Below are 17,998 nucleotides of genomic sequence, written 5' to 3' on the forward strand. Positions count from 1 at the left end.
TGGAACTTGTCTACATGGAAACTATGACCTCTTGGGGGACTGGGCAGGTGTTACATTTTCCCCAGCATCTAGTGAAGTACCTAGAAGAAGGTATAAGCTTAAAGCACAGGATTGTAACAACCGGGTGAAGTGTATGCTTGGCACGCAGTAAGAGCTTATCATGCATTGTGGTTACTCGGTTTTTCCTTCCTTTTGTGTAATGGAAGGAAGTGAGAGGGGATAACAGGGAGGGAGGTTGGGAAAAGAGATGTTATGGACTGAATATCTGCGTCCCCCCAACATTCATATGTTGAATCTAATCCCCAGTGTGATGGAATTTGGAGATAGGGCCTTTGAAGGTCATTAGGTCATGAAGGTGGAGCCCTCATGAATGAGATTAGTGCTCTTCCAAGAAGAGGCCAGAGAGCTAGCTTGCTCTCCTTCGGCCACATGAGGACACAATAAGAAGTCAGCCACCTGCAGACCAGAAGAGGGTCCTCACCAGAGCACATCCATGCTAGCACTTGCAGAACTGTGAGAAATAAATTTCTGCTGTCTCTCCACCGACCAGAATATGGTACTTTGTTACAGCAGCCAGAATTGACTAAGATGAGAGAGAACTTGTCATTCACCATCTCGGAACAGGGGGTGAAAAATCATTAAGGACAGAACAATGTATAGCTACTTATGCGAAGGATTCTTTGATCATGTTTCTTAGCAAAAAAAAAAAAAAAAAATTCAACGTAAGAAAATAAATTCCTAGAGTTGGGAGAACAAAATCTTGCCCCATATTGAATGGAGCACGGGAAGTGCAAGGAGAATGATGGGTGATGGGGCTGTGCAGGGTGGTGTGTGCGTGTGTGTGTGTGTGTGTGTGTCTGTTCTCCCTACGTCCCCTCCTCCGTGCCATGAATGGAGGCTGCTGCGGGCTCAAAGCTTGCTGTCTGAGTCAAGGACCAAATCCCAACTTCATAAAGTCGCCGTAATGATTCAGTGCCATGTGGCCTTCACGTGGGCTCCTTCAAACAAGTGACCTTGGCTGGCTATCTCCATGGTAACAGCTCACATCCCAAACTGTTCCTTCCTATGTGGGAGGAAACATTTCAGAAATGGGGAAAGGCAGAACTGAACAGTGGTTTTTCTCTCTTATGACCCTTCTCCTCTGGCAAATTGTGTCATTTCCCTGAACATCACTGTCTCCTGAGGAAACCGTGCACAGAAGAGGAGGTTTCAGCAACTTTATTTGCAGATGTACGCCCGGGATACATTTTTAAAAGGAGAAGCCCGGAGCTGCTTTTCCGTTAGTTCCTTTTAAGTTTCATGCTGTGTTCAGTATTGCTCAGGATGCTTCACCATGCTTTTCATTAGCAGCTCCCCGAAGAGGAAGGCCTGCATGTCCTCATGTTGAAAGACAGAGCCTGCACGTCAGAGAGGATGGGTACCTTCCCCAGAGCTACAGAGCAACATGGCAGCCTCTACGGAAGCTCCACTTCCGCCCTGCCTTCCTGTGGTCCAACCCCTGCCTGAGCCACCATCCTGGTTAGTCAGCTGACATGGGTCCCTCCAGCCCTAGACTCCACCTCCTGTCCCATGACCCATGATACTCCCTGTGATTTCCTCCAACAGGGTGCCTGGATTCTGGGTGAAATGATTAAGCAAATGTATGCTCTCAAACTAGAGAATTCATTGCATTGTAAGCTCAATGTTCTGTCTGTTCCACTATGTCTAGGATCAGAGCAGCGTTTTATAGGATGATAAATGACCCTTCTTCAGCTGAGCCTTGAAAGTGCGTGCCTGACCACAAAACCCTCCAGTTGCAGCTCTCAAATGTACCATGGGGTCTACTTTCCAACCAGAATCACAGGCCAAGAGCACTCACTCCTTGGCCCAGCTTCAGCCTTTCCTGGTAGTTTTGATCCCATGATTCTGCCCATGAAAGAAATCGTTTTCTCTGCAGCATCCCTGCCTGACTTTGACGTACAAAGGTGTAATTAGAACAGTATGGAGCAAGCAGGACGATCCATTTACCTCATCCCTAACATTTAAGTGCTTTAAAATATGGTTCTAATATCCTAGGTGCATGGGGCCAAATTCCCTTCTCAGTTTCTCACATGCATGAGTAAATCCACACAGACTAAACCCCTTGGGCCTTAGGTTCTGCTTAGAAGTTTTTTTGTTTTTTGTTTTTTTTGTTTTTTGTTTTTTTTAAGAAAACAAATATTCCGTTAAAACGACATAGTGTACTCTGCATATTTTTAGGACAATTAGAGTTTAGAATTCCCTCTTCCTCCGCCCATGGTAAAAAGTTTCTTCCTTAACTATTTCCTCCCCAAGAATGACATTAAGCTGGGATAAATTGAAGAGCTTCCTTGTCTTTTAAAATAATCTTCTCATCTTACACTGTCAAAGTACCAACTGGTGGATTGAGATGCTTGATATGGGAAGCATCCAGGCTCCCCTGTACCTTTGCCAGATAAGTCCTTTAGGGAGACAGTTATTTGTGAACCTAAGGGAAACATTTACTTCAGACAGGAAAACCAAACACACAGGAAGTGGAGAAACATAAACGTCAGGCCACTGTCTACCATCTGCTTAATTCAAAGTGGGTCACCGGTTTGGGTAATTTTTCTTTAGCGTTTCCAACTGTGCAAATAGAATCTTAAAGGAGACAAGCTGGCTGTGCTCAGAGCTATAGCAAGACCAGGGGGAGGGACCTAGACATAGACAGTCAGTCTTCATGTGGAGGTGACGGTGAGAGGAGAGAGGGCCAGCCCTAACTCATGGCCTGTGTGCGTAGGTACGTTCGTAAGCTTGTGTGTACACAAAAATCTCCCTCCCCATTATGTATATGGGTATACGAATGAATATACAACATCTACATACAGCAGTTCCCTGCCCATTCGTCTGTGCCGCTGTGGCCACGTGTGGATAATATTTGTCCAGGCAACATGTAAATCCAAGGTTTTCTTGCAACCAAATTTGGAAGAACATCTTCACAACAGTTGTCATGTCACTGCATGTTCACCCCACGGCCACCAAATTTAAAAACAGAAGTGGACGTAAGACCTAAGTACAGCTTATTTTTTATTCATTGCAAAGCATATCAAAGGAAGGAAGAACCTAGCCCTGCTCACTTTACGATTTAGGCAGAAATAAGATACGCCTTCATGGGAGTCTGACTTGGAAGATGATCCAGATTCAGAGATGTCTTGGAAAAATGCATCTGGGATGTCTTCGAAATTAGGAGTTATATCGACGGATCAAAGAAAACGCATAACTTCCTAGGGAAAATGTGTTTATTTAAATTAAAAAATACTGTGAAAATTACAAACTGTTAAATACAGAAGACAATTTTGTACAACTTAATAGAATAAGAAGGAAGTATATACATCACTTTTTAATAGGCGCAGATAGACTTGCACCAAACTTCAGGATTAAGCAATGGAAAATGTGACAACGCACATGTCCATCGCAGTAAAGTTTCAGAATTCAAGTGATTCCAGGCAAGGGGCCAAACTTAACTTGGCTTCTTTCACCTTAAACAGCCCCCTTTGGAGTAAATCCACACTCTGAATTTTAAAGTGAACGGAGGACCTTTTTTCCCCCAAACATAAATTTCCTCTAGCACTGTGTTAAGGCGAACTGATAAGCCAGCTCCTACACTGTTAACCCTTCCATGGGAACAGTAGTTATTGCTGTCTCCAATCCAGGGAGAGCGTATTAAAAAAAAAAAAATAGTTTTTGTTTTTACTAGAATTAAATTTGACCTTTTGGTGTGTTTCTCTTCTGCCTTGTCTTCAAGGGCCTAAAGCGTCTGCTGCAAAGCGACTGACCACAGGAATACAGGGAAACATTACCAAGCATTCCTGAGCATTTTCTCTTAGATGTCTCATTCCCTTAACTGGAGCGTTAATAGTCCACTCCCCAGACAGCCTGCAGAGTGAAATGTGGTATCTGCCTCTTTGATTCACTGCTGGCAAAGTGACAGCAGGGATTGGTTAGTGATTCACCCTGGATTTCCCAGCTACATGTGTTCTCCGTCTCCAACTGCCCCTTTAAGCAGATCCTTTTTCAGACTAACTGGCCAAGGGGGAAATATTTTGTCCAAACTTCCTCACACCAGGCCACGTAGGATTCATCGCAGAGTCTTAAAACCTAAAGACATCCTCCCAGCCCTCTGGGGATCTAGATCATCAGGAATCTCAGGAAGGCAGTAAGCCTCTGGATGACATGCCCAGGACCACACAGCAAATCAGATTCGGGGCTCAGTATTAAGAAACAGAGAACTTGGACCCCAGCTCTGCACAGTCTCACCGGAGTATGCCCTTCTAAGTCTCAGCTACGTGAAGAAATGCCATGCTGTGGAGGCCCACATTATATCCTCTCCCAGCTCAGAAAACTGGGCTGGGAAAAAAAAAAGCAGCAGCGGAGCTAACGGTTTGGGTTTGTTCAACCTCACCATCACCCCTTCTGGAAAGATTGGGAAGCTTCCCTGCATGGCTGTTCGGAGTGCAGGTTAGATTCTGGGGAAGCCCTTCCAAGCAAAAAGATGTCATGTCAGCATGTGATGCCGGATGGTCCCAGATCAGAGTTCAAAGCCACAGGTTAGACAAAGGGTCAAAATAGCAGATTCGTTTTATAATCCCAGCCAACGTTAACAGGTTTAAAAATTGCCTATTTTTTCCTTACAGAATGCAAATGGACCAGATTCAGATCTCCAGCTCCCTCCCATCAAAAATCCTCCGTCAAATATCCCCCCTCTAACCCAAAAGACCTCTAAAAGAAGCTCTGTAACCCCAGGGGGAACTAAAGCCACAGGTTCGCAGTAGAGGTACTTACAGCCAATCAGATGTAGAAGAACAAAGCTCTAGGCAAATTGTCAAATGGAAACTAGTCCCTCAGGATGCCCTAGGCATTTGGCAGCCCTGGGAGTGGGCAGATGTTGCAGGTGTTACCCAGGGCATCCCGTGAGGAGACAACCGCAAGCACATCGACCTGCCGAATTCTGCACAGGAACCCCGACCCCCAGATCCCAAGGAAAGGTACACACTGCACATCTTCAGGGCTGTTTCAGCGGCACGTCCACACCACAGGCGCGTCGTGGACTGCGGGCTGCTGCTGGCTCCGCCTGAGACTTGTCCCCCACCCCCCACCCCCATTCAGGGGCTTGCCGAGGGTCTCCTGAAAGCGGCAGTTGCCCTGCAAAGGTGAAACCAGACGCAAAAAGTGCCCTTCCTCGCTCTAAGGGTGCTGGCTGATGGGGCCTCCTCCAGAGGTCCTGGGGGTGCTAGGAGTTCTGGTGGATGTTCTCCGAGGAGCCTTCGCTGCTTTCGTTGAGGGGCGTCTCCGAAGTCTCCTCCAGCTCGTCGTCCGCCGCCTCCTCCTGGATGGTGAGGTGCACGTCGGGCGAGGAGGACTCGGAACTCACGCTGTCTCCTTCCACGGAGCAGAGGGTGCAGGACAGGGCGGGCGCCACGCTCTCCTGCAGCACGTTCAGCACCATGGGCACCTGCACCGACCTCAGGCCGGACGTGGTGGGCAGCGGCTTCATGGCCTCCCCCCAGAGCCTCTCTTCGTCTTTGTACAGCAGCAGGAGGCTGGATTTCTTCTCCCGCCTCTTGGATTTCACGTAGCCCAGCATGATTCCAATCAAGAAAATGCCGTAGAAGGACATGACCACCAGAACGTAGAAGTATTCGTTGCCGTTGCCGCTGCCGCTGCCCGGCACATGGGACTCGAGGGGGCCGCTGGGGGCTGCGGTGCTAGCATGCGTGCTGTTCAGAGGCTCCATCTTCAGCATTGAAGCTCTGCTCACACAGCCAGGGTCTGGGGAGAAACGTGCAGGTTAGAACTCTCCCACGGGGCGGCCACAGTGCAGGGAGGAAGGAGGGCGAGCACGAGATTTGTGGAACTGCAATATCAAAAAAGCGTAAAGCTGCGTGGAGAAATAGCTGCAAGAGGTCCCACCAAACAGTTAACAGGGGTCAGCTGCGAGGAGCTGGGGTGCATGGGGACTCGGGGAGGTGGGAGGGAATGAGAGGAAGACTTTTATTTTTCGTGTATACATGTCCATCATATTTTTATTTCATAAAGGGAGCATGTAAAAAGCTTCGCTTTTATCATTTTAAAAGAAAAACGATCAGTGTAAGACAAGGGTGCATAGAGAAAAGAAATAACATCTTAATCACGGGGAAACTATTTGAACTGATTGAGCAGAAAAAAAAGTTTGCATTTTGCTTTCAAACGTAAAACTATTTCTAATTCAGGACACAATTTCCTTAGGAAAAAAAGAAAGGAAAAGAAAACTGCATCTACAAATTGCTAGAAATATCCTTTCGTTATGTTTCCGAAGCAAAGCAGCGTTGCTAACTTACCAAGGGCTGGCAAATTTGTCCCAAGTCCTGAATTCCTAGATCGTCAAGTCCAAGAGACTTCTTGCTCCGTGTGCGGCTCGGCGCTCTGACAGTTCCGCTGCCGCCCTTGGGATATACAGTCAAGAAATACATCGTCACGTGTTCAGGGAGGAAAATTTACAACAGAGGTTGGTCGTGGCAGAGTGAACAGTGAACTCACAGCACGGCAGTTCAACTCACTGAACTTTGCAGCTGTGAACAGAAAAAGACTGGGAAGCAGAAACAGCTTCCCACCCTGCCAGCACCCAGCCAAAGTTTTCAGGTGGCCATGAAAAAGGATAAAACAATGTGCCCAGCTGGAACTGTTCCCCCAAAGTCCACTCTCATTGAAAATTAGATCACGCTTCATCTCCCTCTTGGGGAATAACCATGATGTCTCTCAAGGTTTTCAGAGACAGACAAATACCATCATCTAGATAAAAGATAGTTGCAAGCAGCACAGGATTTACTGTCAGGGAACCAGGGCTTAAGTTTCAGCTCTTCCGCTGACTATGCAAATGTAATAAAGCCTCACTGAACCTTTCCTTACCTCAGGTTCCTGATCTGTGAAACTGTTGGACGTAGGGGGCTTCAAAATGTAGAATTATATGAACTGTGCGAGCTTTTGAGTCCCTGTCAGCTTAATCATTCTAAGATTTAAGGCTGGTGAGTGTGGGTTAGCCCTTTAAAAACACAGAGAGATTCTACCTGTCTTCTGCATCATAATCTCCTAACGCTCATAAATCTATTTTGTTAACAATAATAGATATATATCTTCCAGATGCTTTCCAATAGTCTGTGTGAAGTGGAAACAGGTTACAGCGCAAGATACTGTAGGCAAATTTTTCTCCAGTTCTACGACGCATAACTGCTCCTCCGGGGCATCACACAGAGACATTCACACATCTCTTTGCTGTCAGGGGAGGAGCAGGGATTCTTCTGGTGAAGCAACTGAGCACAGTTCAAGCTTTTAAAACCTAGCAGACCCTGTGTTAAAATGGTCACAGAGATCAAAATTGGTGAAGGGAGGGCTCCACTGGTGGCGCAGTGGTTGAGAGTCCGCCTGCCGATGCAGGGGACACGGGTTCGTGCCCCGGTCCAAGAAGATCCCACATGCCACAGAGCGGCTGGGCCCGTGAGCCATGGCCGCTGAGCCTGCGCGTCCGGAGCCTGTGCTCCGCAACAGGAGAGGCCACAGCAGTGAGAGGCCCGCGTACCGCAAAAAAAAAAAAAAAAAAAAAAAAAAATTGGCGAAGGGATTGAAGACTTTGGTGTCAGTCCATCTGCTGCCCGGGATGCTTATTCTGAGAAGCTTTCATCCTAAATTGAAGTAAAGCAGGAAGAATGCTCTGCCCCCAGTTGCCTGTGGCCTGTGAATTGCAGCCAGACTCTCTTGGGGAATCTACTCTAGGGAAGACATCTCTTGTGGTCCTGCTGTTGTCAAATTGAAGCTGAAGGGAAACATGGTACCATCCCTCTGCTCCATCAGGCACATATACAGCCCAAGCATGGGGACTTCCACTGCTGCTACATGAACCCACTGGGGTAGCGCCTGGCTCTAATTCTATTTGGACACCTGTGGAAAAAGCAGTATGAGGAGTGCACGTTGCTGTTTTCCCCACTGGTCTACTCACCTTGTGGTTTGGGCGTTGCTGGCCCATAAGTCCCCAGCTGGCTATCAGGTATAGACAGCTGACCATTCCAACTCCAAGATCATCCATACACTGGAACTTTGCTCACACCAGTAAAGACATCCCCAGAGTTACATCTACTTAAAAAGCTCCACAGCTACCTTGGTCAAGGTAGACATGGCCTTTTCAACCTGTACCTATTGTAAGTACCTGAAGGCTTTCTTCTTCAGCTATGCCTACCGTGGTTTGCCAGGGACACCAGAACAAGAGAGACCCATGAGAGTAATGCCTGTTGATCGTGTAGTGTTGATTATGTACCCTGGGATGTATGAGATTAAAAATCACCCAGGGATGGTCAAACATTGCAGTTTGGAAGCTTTGAAGAGGCAGAGAGGAGGTGGGAAAGGGGTTACCAGACTTAAGGAACAAGGAAGTACAAAGCCTGGTGCCAAGGAGCCAAACAGAGGCTGAAGTTTCAAACAAGATAAATCTTCAAAACCAAGCCAACAGTCCCAAGACGGTAAAACCAAGAAAAGACATGGATGCATCTAGAATGGCATCCAAAGGATAAAGCAATACCGGGACATAGGAAGAACGCAATCCATTGCAGGTGTCACGGAGGGAACAACCCAAGTGAAACTCTGCTGGAGGCCTGCTTGCTGTCCCTGCTGCCTCTGGGACCTCGTGCTGACTCCTACATATGTTTCTCTTACAGTTAAGTGAAATGATCCAAGTTAAGCACTTAGCACCGTATCTGGAGGAATGTGTATGCTCAGTCTATGCTATTTGTTGTCATTGTTGACAGTGTCCTGTTGTTACCAAGGGCTTCAGTTTGCTTCCTGATTGGACATGTGCCTGTCTTCATATTTTTCATTGTTGCTCTTTTCTCTCCCACCAAGGACGGAATTTAAGATGTAAGGCTTGCAGCCTCACAACACGAAGCTCAGTCTTCTCTCCAGCCCCCACTCATAAAAATATTATGAGAATTATGGCAGTGAATAATGACATAAATAGTCAGGGAGGAAAGAAAAGCATCTAGAAAGTGCACTCTATCAGGGCAAGGATGGGGACACACAAGAATTATTGATTACATCTACTTTATACCATAGTATCAAGAGACAGCAATGTTAAAGAAATAAATCCTTTCTACAAATATTTTCTCCTAGTCTGTGGCTTCCCATTTTCTTAGCAGCGTCTTTTTGAAGAGCAAACATTTCTTGATACTGATAAGTCCAACTTATCAAAATTTTTCTGATTTGTGTTTTTTGTATCCTAAAAAAATATTGTATAAACCAAGGTCACAAAGATTTTCTCCAATTTTTCTCCTTGAAGTTTTATAGCTTTAGCTCTTACATTTAGGTTCACGATCCATTTCAAGTTAATTTTTGTATATAATGCAAGGTATGCGTCAAGGTTTATTTTCTTTTTTTATATGGGTGTCCAATTGCTCCAGCACCATTGGTTGAAAAGACTACCCTTTTTCCCATTGAATTATCTTGGGACCTTGTCAAAAATCAGTTAACCATTTAATTGGTCCATTTCTGAACTCTTTAATCTGTTCTGTGGATCTATCTATCTATCCTTGCATCAGTGTCATGCTCCTTTGATAAGTCCATTTTGAACTGGGGTTTTTCATGAGTCTAAAATATGCTGCGGTCCATCCCCAGCTAAGTGTCTATTGTGAACCAGGCATTGGAAGAGGCTTTGCTTACTTCAACCCTGTGTGGTAAGTATCACCATAACTATTCCATAAATAAGGAAACTGAAGGTTAGAGAGACTAAGTAAATTGCTCAAGACCACCTCATTAGTAGTAGAGTTAGGATTTGACCACAGGTCTGTATAATTCCAGAACCCATTCTCTTTCCACTACTCTTTGCCTCACTCAGTGGGAACCAGGAAAGGAACTGAGAAAGAGTAGAAGATAAAAGATGATTGGGCTTCCCTGGTGGCGCAGTGGTTGGGAGTCCACCTGCCGATGCAGGGGACATGGGTTCGTGCCCCGGTCCAGGAAGATCCCACATGCCATGGCGCGGCTGGGCCCGTGAGCCATGGCTGCTGAGCCTGCGCGTCTGGAGCCTGTGCTCTGCAACGGGAGAGGCCACAACAGTGAAAGGCCTGCATACCGCAAAAAAAAAAAAAAAAAATAGCATGGATTTGGAAGAAACACTTTATCACTGCATGTTTGCATTTATGTTTGAGAATCTGACCATCTAGGGATTCACTTTTTTAAAAGTTTTATGAAGACTCAAAAGAAGTTTAAAAAATACTCATCTTTTTTTTTTAATTTTAATTTTTTTTTTTTTTTTTGCCGCTCTGCCGCATGTGGGATCTTCCCGGACGGGGGCACGAACCTGTGTCCTCTGCAACGGCAGGCGGACTCTCAACCACTGCACCACCAGGGAAGCCCCATGCTATCTTAATTGTTGGAGGCTACACCAACCTTAATATATTCTGGAAGTTATCAGTGAGCTAGTAATAACTTTATCCTATATCCATATTTTCTATAATGAAACAATTTCCCTTTTGCTTATATATACAAATGACTTCTAGTCTTGTTTTGATTTTTTTCCCCAACTTTATCGTGACACACAACTTTCTCCAGAGCTTTAAGTTTTAAAATTTCCTGGTAACGTCATTTTCACCCGACGACCCAAGGGTCCCTGACCACACATCTCTGAAATTATGTTAGCAGCTTCTGTGACTAAACAAACTCCGTGCTGGGATAATAGTGCGGTGGTGAATCTCATCAGATTAAACGTAAATCTGGAGTCCAGAGATCTGACCCAGCTCAGCCCCACCCATGCTACGTGACTGGCTCAGTTGCATAATTTCTCTGTGTTTCAGTTTTAGCCCCCTCAGGCATGTCAAGAGTAGGAAAATTAATTGTCTCAAGATACTCAAAAATGTCCCATAATCCATGAGGCCATCCCTGTCCTGAGGAGACAGTAAGGAACAGAACAGAACAAGATGTGGGATAACCAGGCTGCAGAGCTGGTAGAGTGTTAAAAAATGAAACCCTCAATGCCCACCCTAATTTTGTTTTTCCCAGAAACCCTTTCTGAAAAACTGTGTCTGGGAACTCTTGCAGTGGTCATTCCTCCTAATGCCCTGAGTCACCCTCCCTAGACACATACATTTTAGCATTTCTATCACTTGGAATAAAACAGGACTGGGTATCTTATAGTGTTTAAGAAGACCTCCAGTCCCTCCTATAATACCAGCTATGTCTCAGGGGGACGTGGCTGCAGGCAGATCCTACTTGGACATCACCCAAAAGAGATTAGGATGAAAGAACGCAGAATGCCTGAAATTAAAGAGATCCCTTCCTGGTAAGTTTGCCATTAACTTGCCTTTGCTATTTATTATTCAGACTATTTTTCACCTGGTATTTATTTAACAAATACTTGCGTAGTGCCTAAAATGTCTCGGAAACTGCTCTAAGCACTTTACAAATTTTATCTTATTTAATCGTCCTAAACTTTCTAGGAGACAGGCTTTATTATCGTCCATTTTATACAGATCAGGAAACTGAGGCACAGAGTGGATAGAGTAGGCTGCCCAACATCGCACAGCTAGTACATGTCAGAGCTGGCATCGGAAGCCAGGGCTGAGACTTTGAACCCAGAGTCTTTGGTTCTAACACCTATACCATGCGGTCTCTTCTAGTTATTGAGTTTTTGCACTATGCAACAGAACTGTAGTAGGTGAGAGAAAAGAGAGAGACAGACAGACAGAGAGTCTAAGTGTTCCCTACAGCCTACAACCTGCTGGACACAGAGGAGTGGGCTCATTTCCACACCTGGGAAAACCAGAAGGGGACTATGGCCCCAGCTCTGGAGAGAGGTTCCTGAGTTAGGGAAGCCCATGCTTCCAGAGTTTGTCAGGAAAAAGATATGGGAGTGTTTCGGATAGGCCAGATGTGTGCCACACAGAAGGGAGCACACAGACCTGGGATACGGCTAGCTCTTGTCCAAGACGACAGTCCAGAGGCTAAGAAAGGAAATGCATTCCCCACAACCAAAGGAAGTGCCTGGAATGGGGTCAGAGGTCATAGCCCTGTCCACCAATGGCACCCAGTCTACCCAAGGCCCAAGGGGTAAGGGGGAACATAGAAGGGGGAGGGGATGTAGCAAAAGAAGCTTTAACTTTAAATGAACTTGAGGATTTTTGACCATGATGTGGGAATGAACATTTTAATTACTGAACTGAGGCTGTTTGGGGAAACTAGGGGCAGCCAGGGGATTTTTATTACCTAAGAGAGACCAGAAAAGTTGTGGGATCTGCACCCAGATTTCCATCACAGGGCAGGGGAGGAGCTGGCCCTAGAGAAGGAGTCTGAAGAAGCTGTGGGACTCAACATAAAGGCTTGCTTTACGATGACACCCTGCAAGTCCTGCTTGTTTATCACAAGATTATGTGTGCAAAATGCTTGGATCTGTGCCTAGAACTAGCAAGAGTTCATTTATCATAAATATTAAAGAACATTAGAAAAATGCAGAAAGACAATATTTGGGGCACTCCATGGCATTATCTTAAATTTAAGTTGAAGAACCATAAGTGGTTGTTCACTATTTTATTCCCGGCACCTAGAAGGGTACTTGGCCCACGGTAGACCTTCTAGAAATATTTGTTGAATGAATAACAGAAAGAAGGTGCTAAGTACTCTTCACAGACTTTCTCATTTAATTTTCACAAGAACCCACCCAATAGGGCTACCATGAGCAGAATTTTATAAATGTGGAGACCTATTGAAATCTCGCCAGACACGTACTCCATTTCTGGGACACACACTACTCAATGGCTGTGGGTCACTTCCTCTGACCACAGCTAATAAAGAGGTCAGGACCAGCTTCAGAGCATGATGGAAAAAGTGTGCTAATAAAGGGCTTCAGGGATTTCAGCTGAGGAGGGCAAAGCTGACTCTCTTTGAAAGAAAGTTTTGAAGCCCTTAAAAGATTTTCTTACACCTTCCAAGTACCAGATTATCAGATGATACCACAGAATCCAATAAAAACTGAGAGATGGACTCTAGTTAATAATACAGTACTGTATACTTAAAAGTGGTTGAGAGTAGATCTTAAGCATTTTCACCACACACGCACAAAGTTAACTATGTTACCTATGCGAGGTGATAGATGTGTTAATTACCTTGCTCTTGGAAATCATTCAAATTATATGTGTATCAAAGTATCACCTTGTACACTTTAAATGTATACAATTATATTTGTCAATTATTCCTCAGTAAAGTTTAAAAATTAAAATTAAGAGATGAAGCTGGAGTCCAAAGCACCGGGCAGCCCAAGGCCAACAGGCCATGAAGAGCCCCAGCCATGGCTGTACAAGCAGTCAGGGTCCACCCTGCTCATGAAGGAAGGCTCACCCAGCAATGTCAGGCAGGCAGGCTTTGCCTATCTGGTCACAGCTGGAACCCAAAGATACCAAAGCCAGCTCTTCACACACGGTAGCAATTGGAAAGAGTGGCACACGGCTTCCCACAAGCGACCCAGGAGAAAGAAGACCTGGACGCTGGATGGCTGAGAGAGAAGCATTCCTTCTGAGCTCAAAAAAGACTTCACTCCTGCCCATAAGCAGGAAGCAGTGTCCGAAAAGATTATCCCTGCTGAATAGGGAGCATAAGGATAGGAGAATGTAGCCCCAGCCTGCCAGGGGAGTCCTGGGGAGTGAGGAAGTCACATGATAAATTGGGGAGACTCAGAGCTAGATGTCTCAGATTAATATTCCCAGAAATTTCAGCCAAACCCATGTCATGGTCCTGGCCCCATGCTCCGCTACGCATAACCTCGATTCATGATATATTCACTTGGCCTATAACTGTTCATTTATTCATTCGCTGATTCGTTTAGTCAAATAAATACATATGGCCTGCAACCTTAACTAATACATATTTCATAAAATTAAAGGATCAAAACAACAAAAAAAAAGTGATTGATTGCAAAGAAATAAGTCAAAATAAAAATTAGTGATGCACAACAGCGGCTGGCGTTGGGGCTTTGTCAGGTCCTAAGCTCCCTGGCTGAATAATGCTGGCTTCCTCTTTGAACAAGACCGAACATTTGTCTACAATGAATCACACTCCAGCTCCCAGCAGCGCAGACGCAGGGCTGGGATCTCAGAGTGCTGGATCACCATGGCGCTCCTTAGACTCCAGCGACTGCCTAGCGTGAGAGCAGGAGGGCTCATTAGCCCTGCTACGACAGTATGACTAGCAACACAAGCCCAACCTCCAGAAGGCCAGGCCCTTGAGGCAAGTCTCCTGGGAAAGGAACTCTTCTTTTTTTTCTATAAGACAAAAATATCTGAGGATCATTTGAAACTGTACTCTATGCCTTCACTTTTATTTCTGGTGTAAAGAGTCAAGTTTTTCCTCTGGAGTAGCAGGGCAAATTTTAGCTCTTTCATCAGTCTAAGAAAAGGTTGGTTAGATTATCCAAGCCACCTAGGCGTACAAAGAAAAATAATCATCACCGCAGCAGCAAAGAATGGGTAGAAGAGCAACAAAGTGTTTAGAAACACAGATTCCAGAATTAGAAGCCTGCACTTGAGTCCCACTTTCTGCTACGCACCAGCTGTGTGGCCCTAGGCCATTTATTTAACCCATCTGTGCCTTGACTAAGGTTGTAAGAACTAAATTAGATCATGTATAAGCACGTTGCACGTTGTCTGGCACCTACTAAGCACTCCATAACTTAGCTGTTACTATTAGTCCTGACCAGGGCAGGGCAATGTGCCTAACATTTTTAATTGAGATAGCATTGGCACACCATAACATTCACCATCTTAAAGTGTACAGTTCAGTGGTTTTTAACTTATTCATAATGTTCTGCAACCACCACCGCGATCTAATCCCAGAACATTTTCATCCTGCCAAAAACAAACCCTACACCCAATACCAGTCACCTCATTCCCACTCCCCACAACCACCAGTCGTCTTTCTGTCTCTATGAATTTGCCTATTCTGAACATTTCCTAGAAATAGAATCACACAATATGTGGTTCTTTGTGACTGACTTCTTTCACTCAGCATAATGTCTTCAAGGTTCATCCATGTCATAACATGTATCAGTACTTCCTTCTTTTTACGGCTGAATAATATTCCATTGTATGGACATACCACATTTTGTTTATGCGTTCATGGATATTTGGGTGGTTTCCACTTTATGTCTATTGTGAATAATGTTGCTCTAAATATTTATGTATAGGTTTTTGTTTGAACATATGTTTTCAGTTCTTTGGGGTATATACCTAGGAGTGGAATTGCTGGATCATATAGGAATTCTAAGTTCAATTTTTCAAAGTACCGCCAAACTGTTCTCCACAGAGGCTACACAACTTTACATTCCTAACAACAATTTTTGAGGGTTCCGGTTGATTTACATCCTCATCAACACTTGTTATTTTTCTGTATTTGATTATAACTATCCTAGTGGTTATGAAGTAGTTTCTCATTGTGGTTTTGATATGCATTTTCCTAATGACTAGAGATATTTAGCATCTTTTTATATGCTTATTGGCCATTTATGTATCTTCTTTGAGAAATGTCCATTCAAGTCTTTTGCCCATTTTTTTTTAATTGGGTTCTTTGTCTTTTTATTGCTGTGTTGTAAGAATGCTTTATACATTCTGGATAATGAAACCTTATCAGATATATGGTTTGCAAACATTTTCTCCCATTCTGTGAGTTGCCTTTTCATATTCTCATTAGTGCCTTTCACGCACAAAAGTTTTTAATTTTGATGAAGTCCAGTTAATCTCTTTTTCCTTTTGTTGCCTGTGTTTTTGGTATCTTATCTAAGAAATTGCTGTCCTGTCCAAGGTCAAAAAGATTTACACCTGTATTTCCTTCCAAAATTTTATAGTTTTAGCTCTTACATTTAGTTCCTTGATTCATTTTTTATTTAATTTTTGTATATGGTGTATATGGTGTATATGGTGTAATTTTTGTATACCTTCAAACATGAATTTGAAGGTAGAGGTTCAAATTCATGTTCTTGCATTTAAATATCCAGTTGTCCAAACACCATTTGTTGAAAAGACTATTCCTTCCCCCAATGAATGGGCTCGGTACCCTTGTGGAAAATCAATTGACCATAAGTGTATGAGTTTAATTTGGGGCTCTCAATTCCATTCCATTCCACTGATCTTATATATCTAGCCTAATGCCAGTACCATATTGTTTTGAATTCTGTACCTTTTGTAGTAAGATTTGAAATCAGGAAGTGTAAGTCTTCCAATTTTGTTACTCTTTCTTACAATTGTTTTGGCTATTCTGGGTGCCTTGTAGTTTCATATGAATTTTAGAGGATCAGCTTGTCTATGTCTGAAAAAAAAGACAGTTGGAATTGTGATAGTGATTTTATTGAACCCATAGGTCAATTTGGGGAGTATTGCCATCTTAACAATATCAAGTCTTCCAATCTATGAACAGACGATGACTTTCCATTTATTTAGCTCTTCTTTGATTTCTTACAACACGCTTCACAGTTTTCAGTGAAGAAGCTTTGCACTTCATTTGGTAAATTTATTACTAAATATTTTATTCTTTTTGCTGCTATGGTAAATGGAATTGATTTTTTCATTTTATTTTCAGATTGTTCGTTGCTAGAGTATAGAAATACAATCAATTTTACATATAGTTTTTATATCCTGCACCCATGTTGAATTTGTTTATTAGTTCTAACAAGTTTTTTAGTGAATTTCTTAAATATCTCTCTATATACAATGATGTCATCTGCAGATAGAGATCTCTTTACTTCCTCCTTTTCAATCTGGATGATCTTTATTTCCTTCCCTTGTCTACATGTTTGGGACTTTTTGTTTGTTTACTGAACTCTCTGGATTAACTCTGTACCATCTGTATCCTTTGTCATGTGTGGCCACTGAAGTCTTTACTCAGTTGGTTTAGTGGTTAGCTAGTGACTGGACAGAGATTTATCTTACTTAAACTCCTAGAACCAATAAATTTCCTATTCTTTACCATAGGGTTCTGTGTGCATGTTGGGGCACACATTCAACACTTAGCAGGCAATTTACAACTCTGCCTTGGCCTTCACTTCCCACTTGCACAGAGCCTCGCAGTCAGCCAGAGGTGAGAGTTTAGGGCCTACTTAAGAGTTTCCTGAGCATGCCCCTCCCCCTATGCGTGTGATTTTCTAGATTCCCAGGAAGAGGTCAGAGCTTTTCAAAGCCCCTGTGAATAGCTCATTCCTCAGTTTTTTTTTTTTAAGTTTTTATTTCTGTTTTTTGGAGGGGGGTTTGTAAGTTTATTATTTGCCCCAAACATTATTCACTGCCTGAGGCAGTCACAAAGTTAATCAATTGTCTCTAATGGTTTCAACAAGTTCTTCTGGATAAAAAGCTTTCCTCACTGGATAACTTCTAAGTTAAGAAACTAAAGACAGCCTTGCAAATAGTGTCTCCCATGAAACAAACAGAAAGGTAAAATAATGACAATTCTCTAGAAATGAGGCTTTGAAGGAGCTCCCATCCCTCTCCGCTCCCTCTGGTGGCTGCCAGACTACTAGATTTCAGTGCGATTTCATTTTCAGGCTGTTAATTTTTTTTAATAGATTTATTTTTTTGGATATAGACCATTTTTAAAGTCTTAATTGAATTTGTTACAACATTGTTTCTGTTTCATGTTTTGGTTTTTTGGCCCCGAGGCATGTGGGATCCTAGCTCCCCAACCAGGGATCGAACCCACACCCCCTTTATTGGAAGTCTTAACCACGGGACCACCAGGGAAGTCCCTAGGCTGCTAATTTTTAAGGCTACTGTAGAACTGAAGAAGATGGGAATAAGGCAACTTAAAACACCATAAAGCTTGCTGTTCGTACTGAGATTCAGCCATCTTTCTTGACCATACACTTCCCAGATTGCTGCAAGACTTTGGCTAGTTTCCAGAGTTCTGAAAAAGTCCATTCTGACCACAGTGCCAGATTTCTTGTGGCTTTTGTGGAGGAGAGAATTTTCAGAGG

At 43.8% G+C, this 17,998-nt stretch overlaps 1 protein-coding gene across 2 annotated transcripts in view; it reads right to left on the reverse strand.

Moving 5' to 3' along the window:
• Nucleotides 1-3,257: 3,257 nt before the first annotated feature.
• KCNE4 (potassium voltage-gated channel subfamily E regulatory subunit 4) overlaps nt 3,258-17,998 on the reverse strand; it is an 82,055-nt gene continuing 67,314 nt past the window's right edge. Inside the window, exons 4-5 of one of the 2 annotated variants that reach the window (XM_073807203.1) lie at nt 6,354-6,458; nt 3,258-5,805 (exon numbers count right to left, since the gene is read on the reverse strand). In XM_073807203.1, the coding sequence (XP_073663304.1) occupies nt 5,267-5,779 (513 nt within the window). In that variant the 5' untranslated portion in view covers nt 5,780-5,805; nt 6,354-6,458 and the 3' untranslated portion in view covers nt 3,258-5,266. Of the gene's footprint in view, nt 5,806-6,353; nt 9,793-17,998 lie in introns of those variants that run through there. The other variant, XM_073807204.1, reaches the window with a different exon arrangement.

This window comes from Tursiops truncatus, chromosome 7 (assembly GCF_011762595.2).
Source record: "Tursiops truncatus isolate mTurTru1 chromosome 7, mTurTru1.mat.Y, whole genome shotgun sequence".
Lineage (NCBI taxonomy): Eukaryota > Metazoa > Chordata > Mammalia > Artiodactyla > Delphinidae > Tursiops > Tursiops truncatus.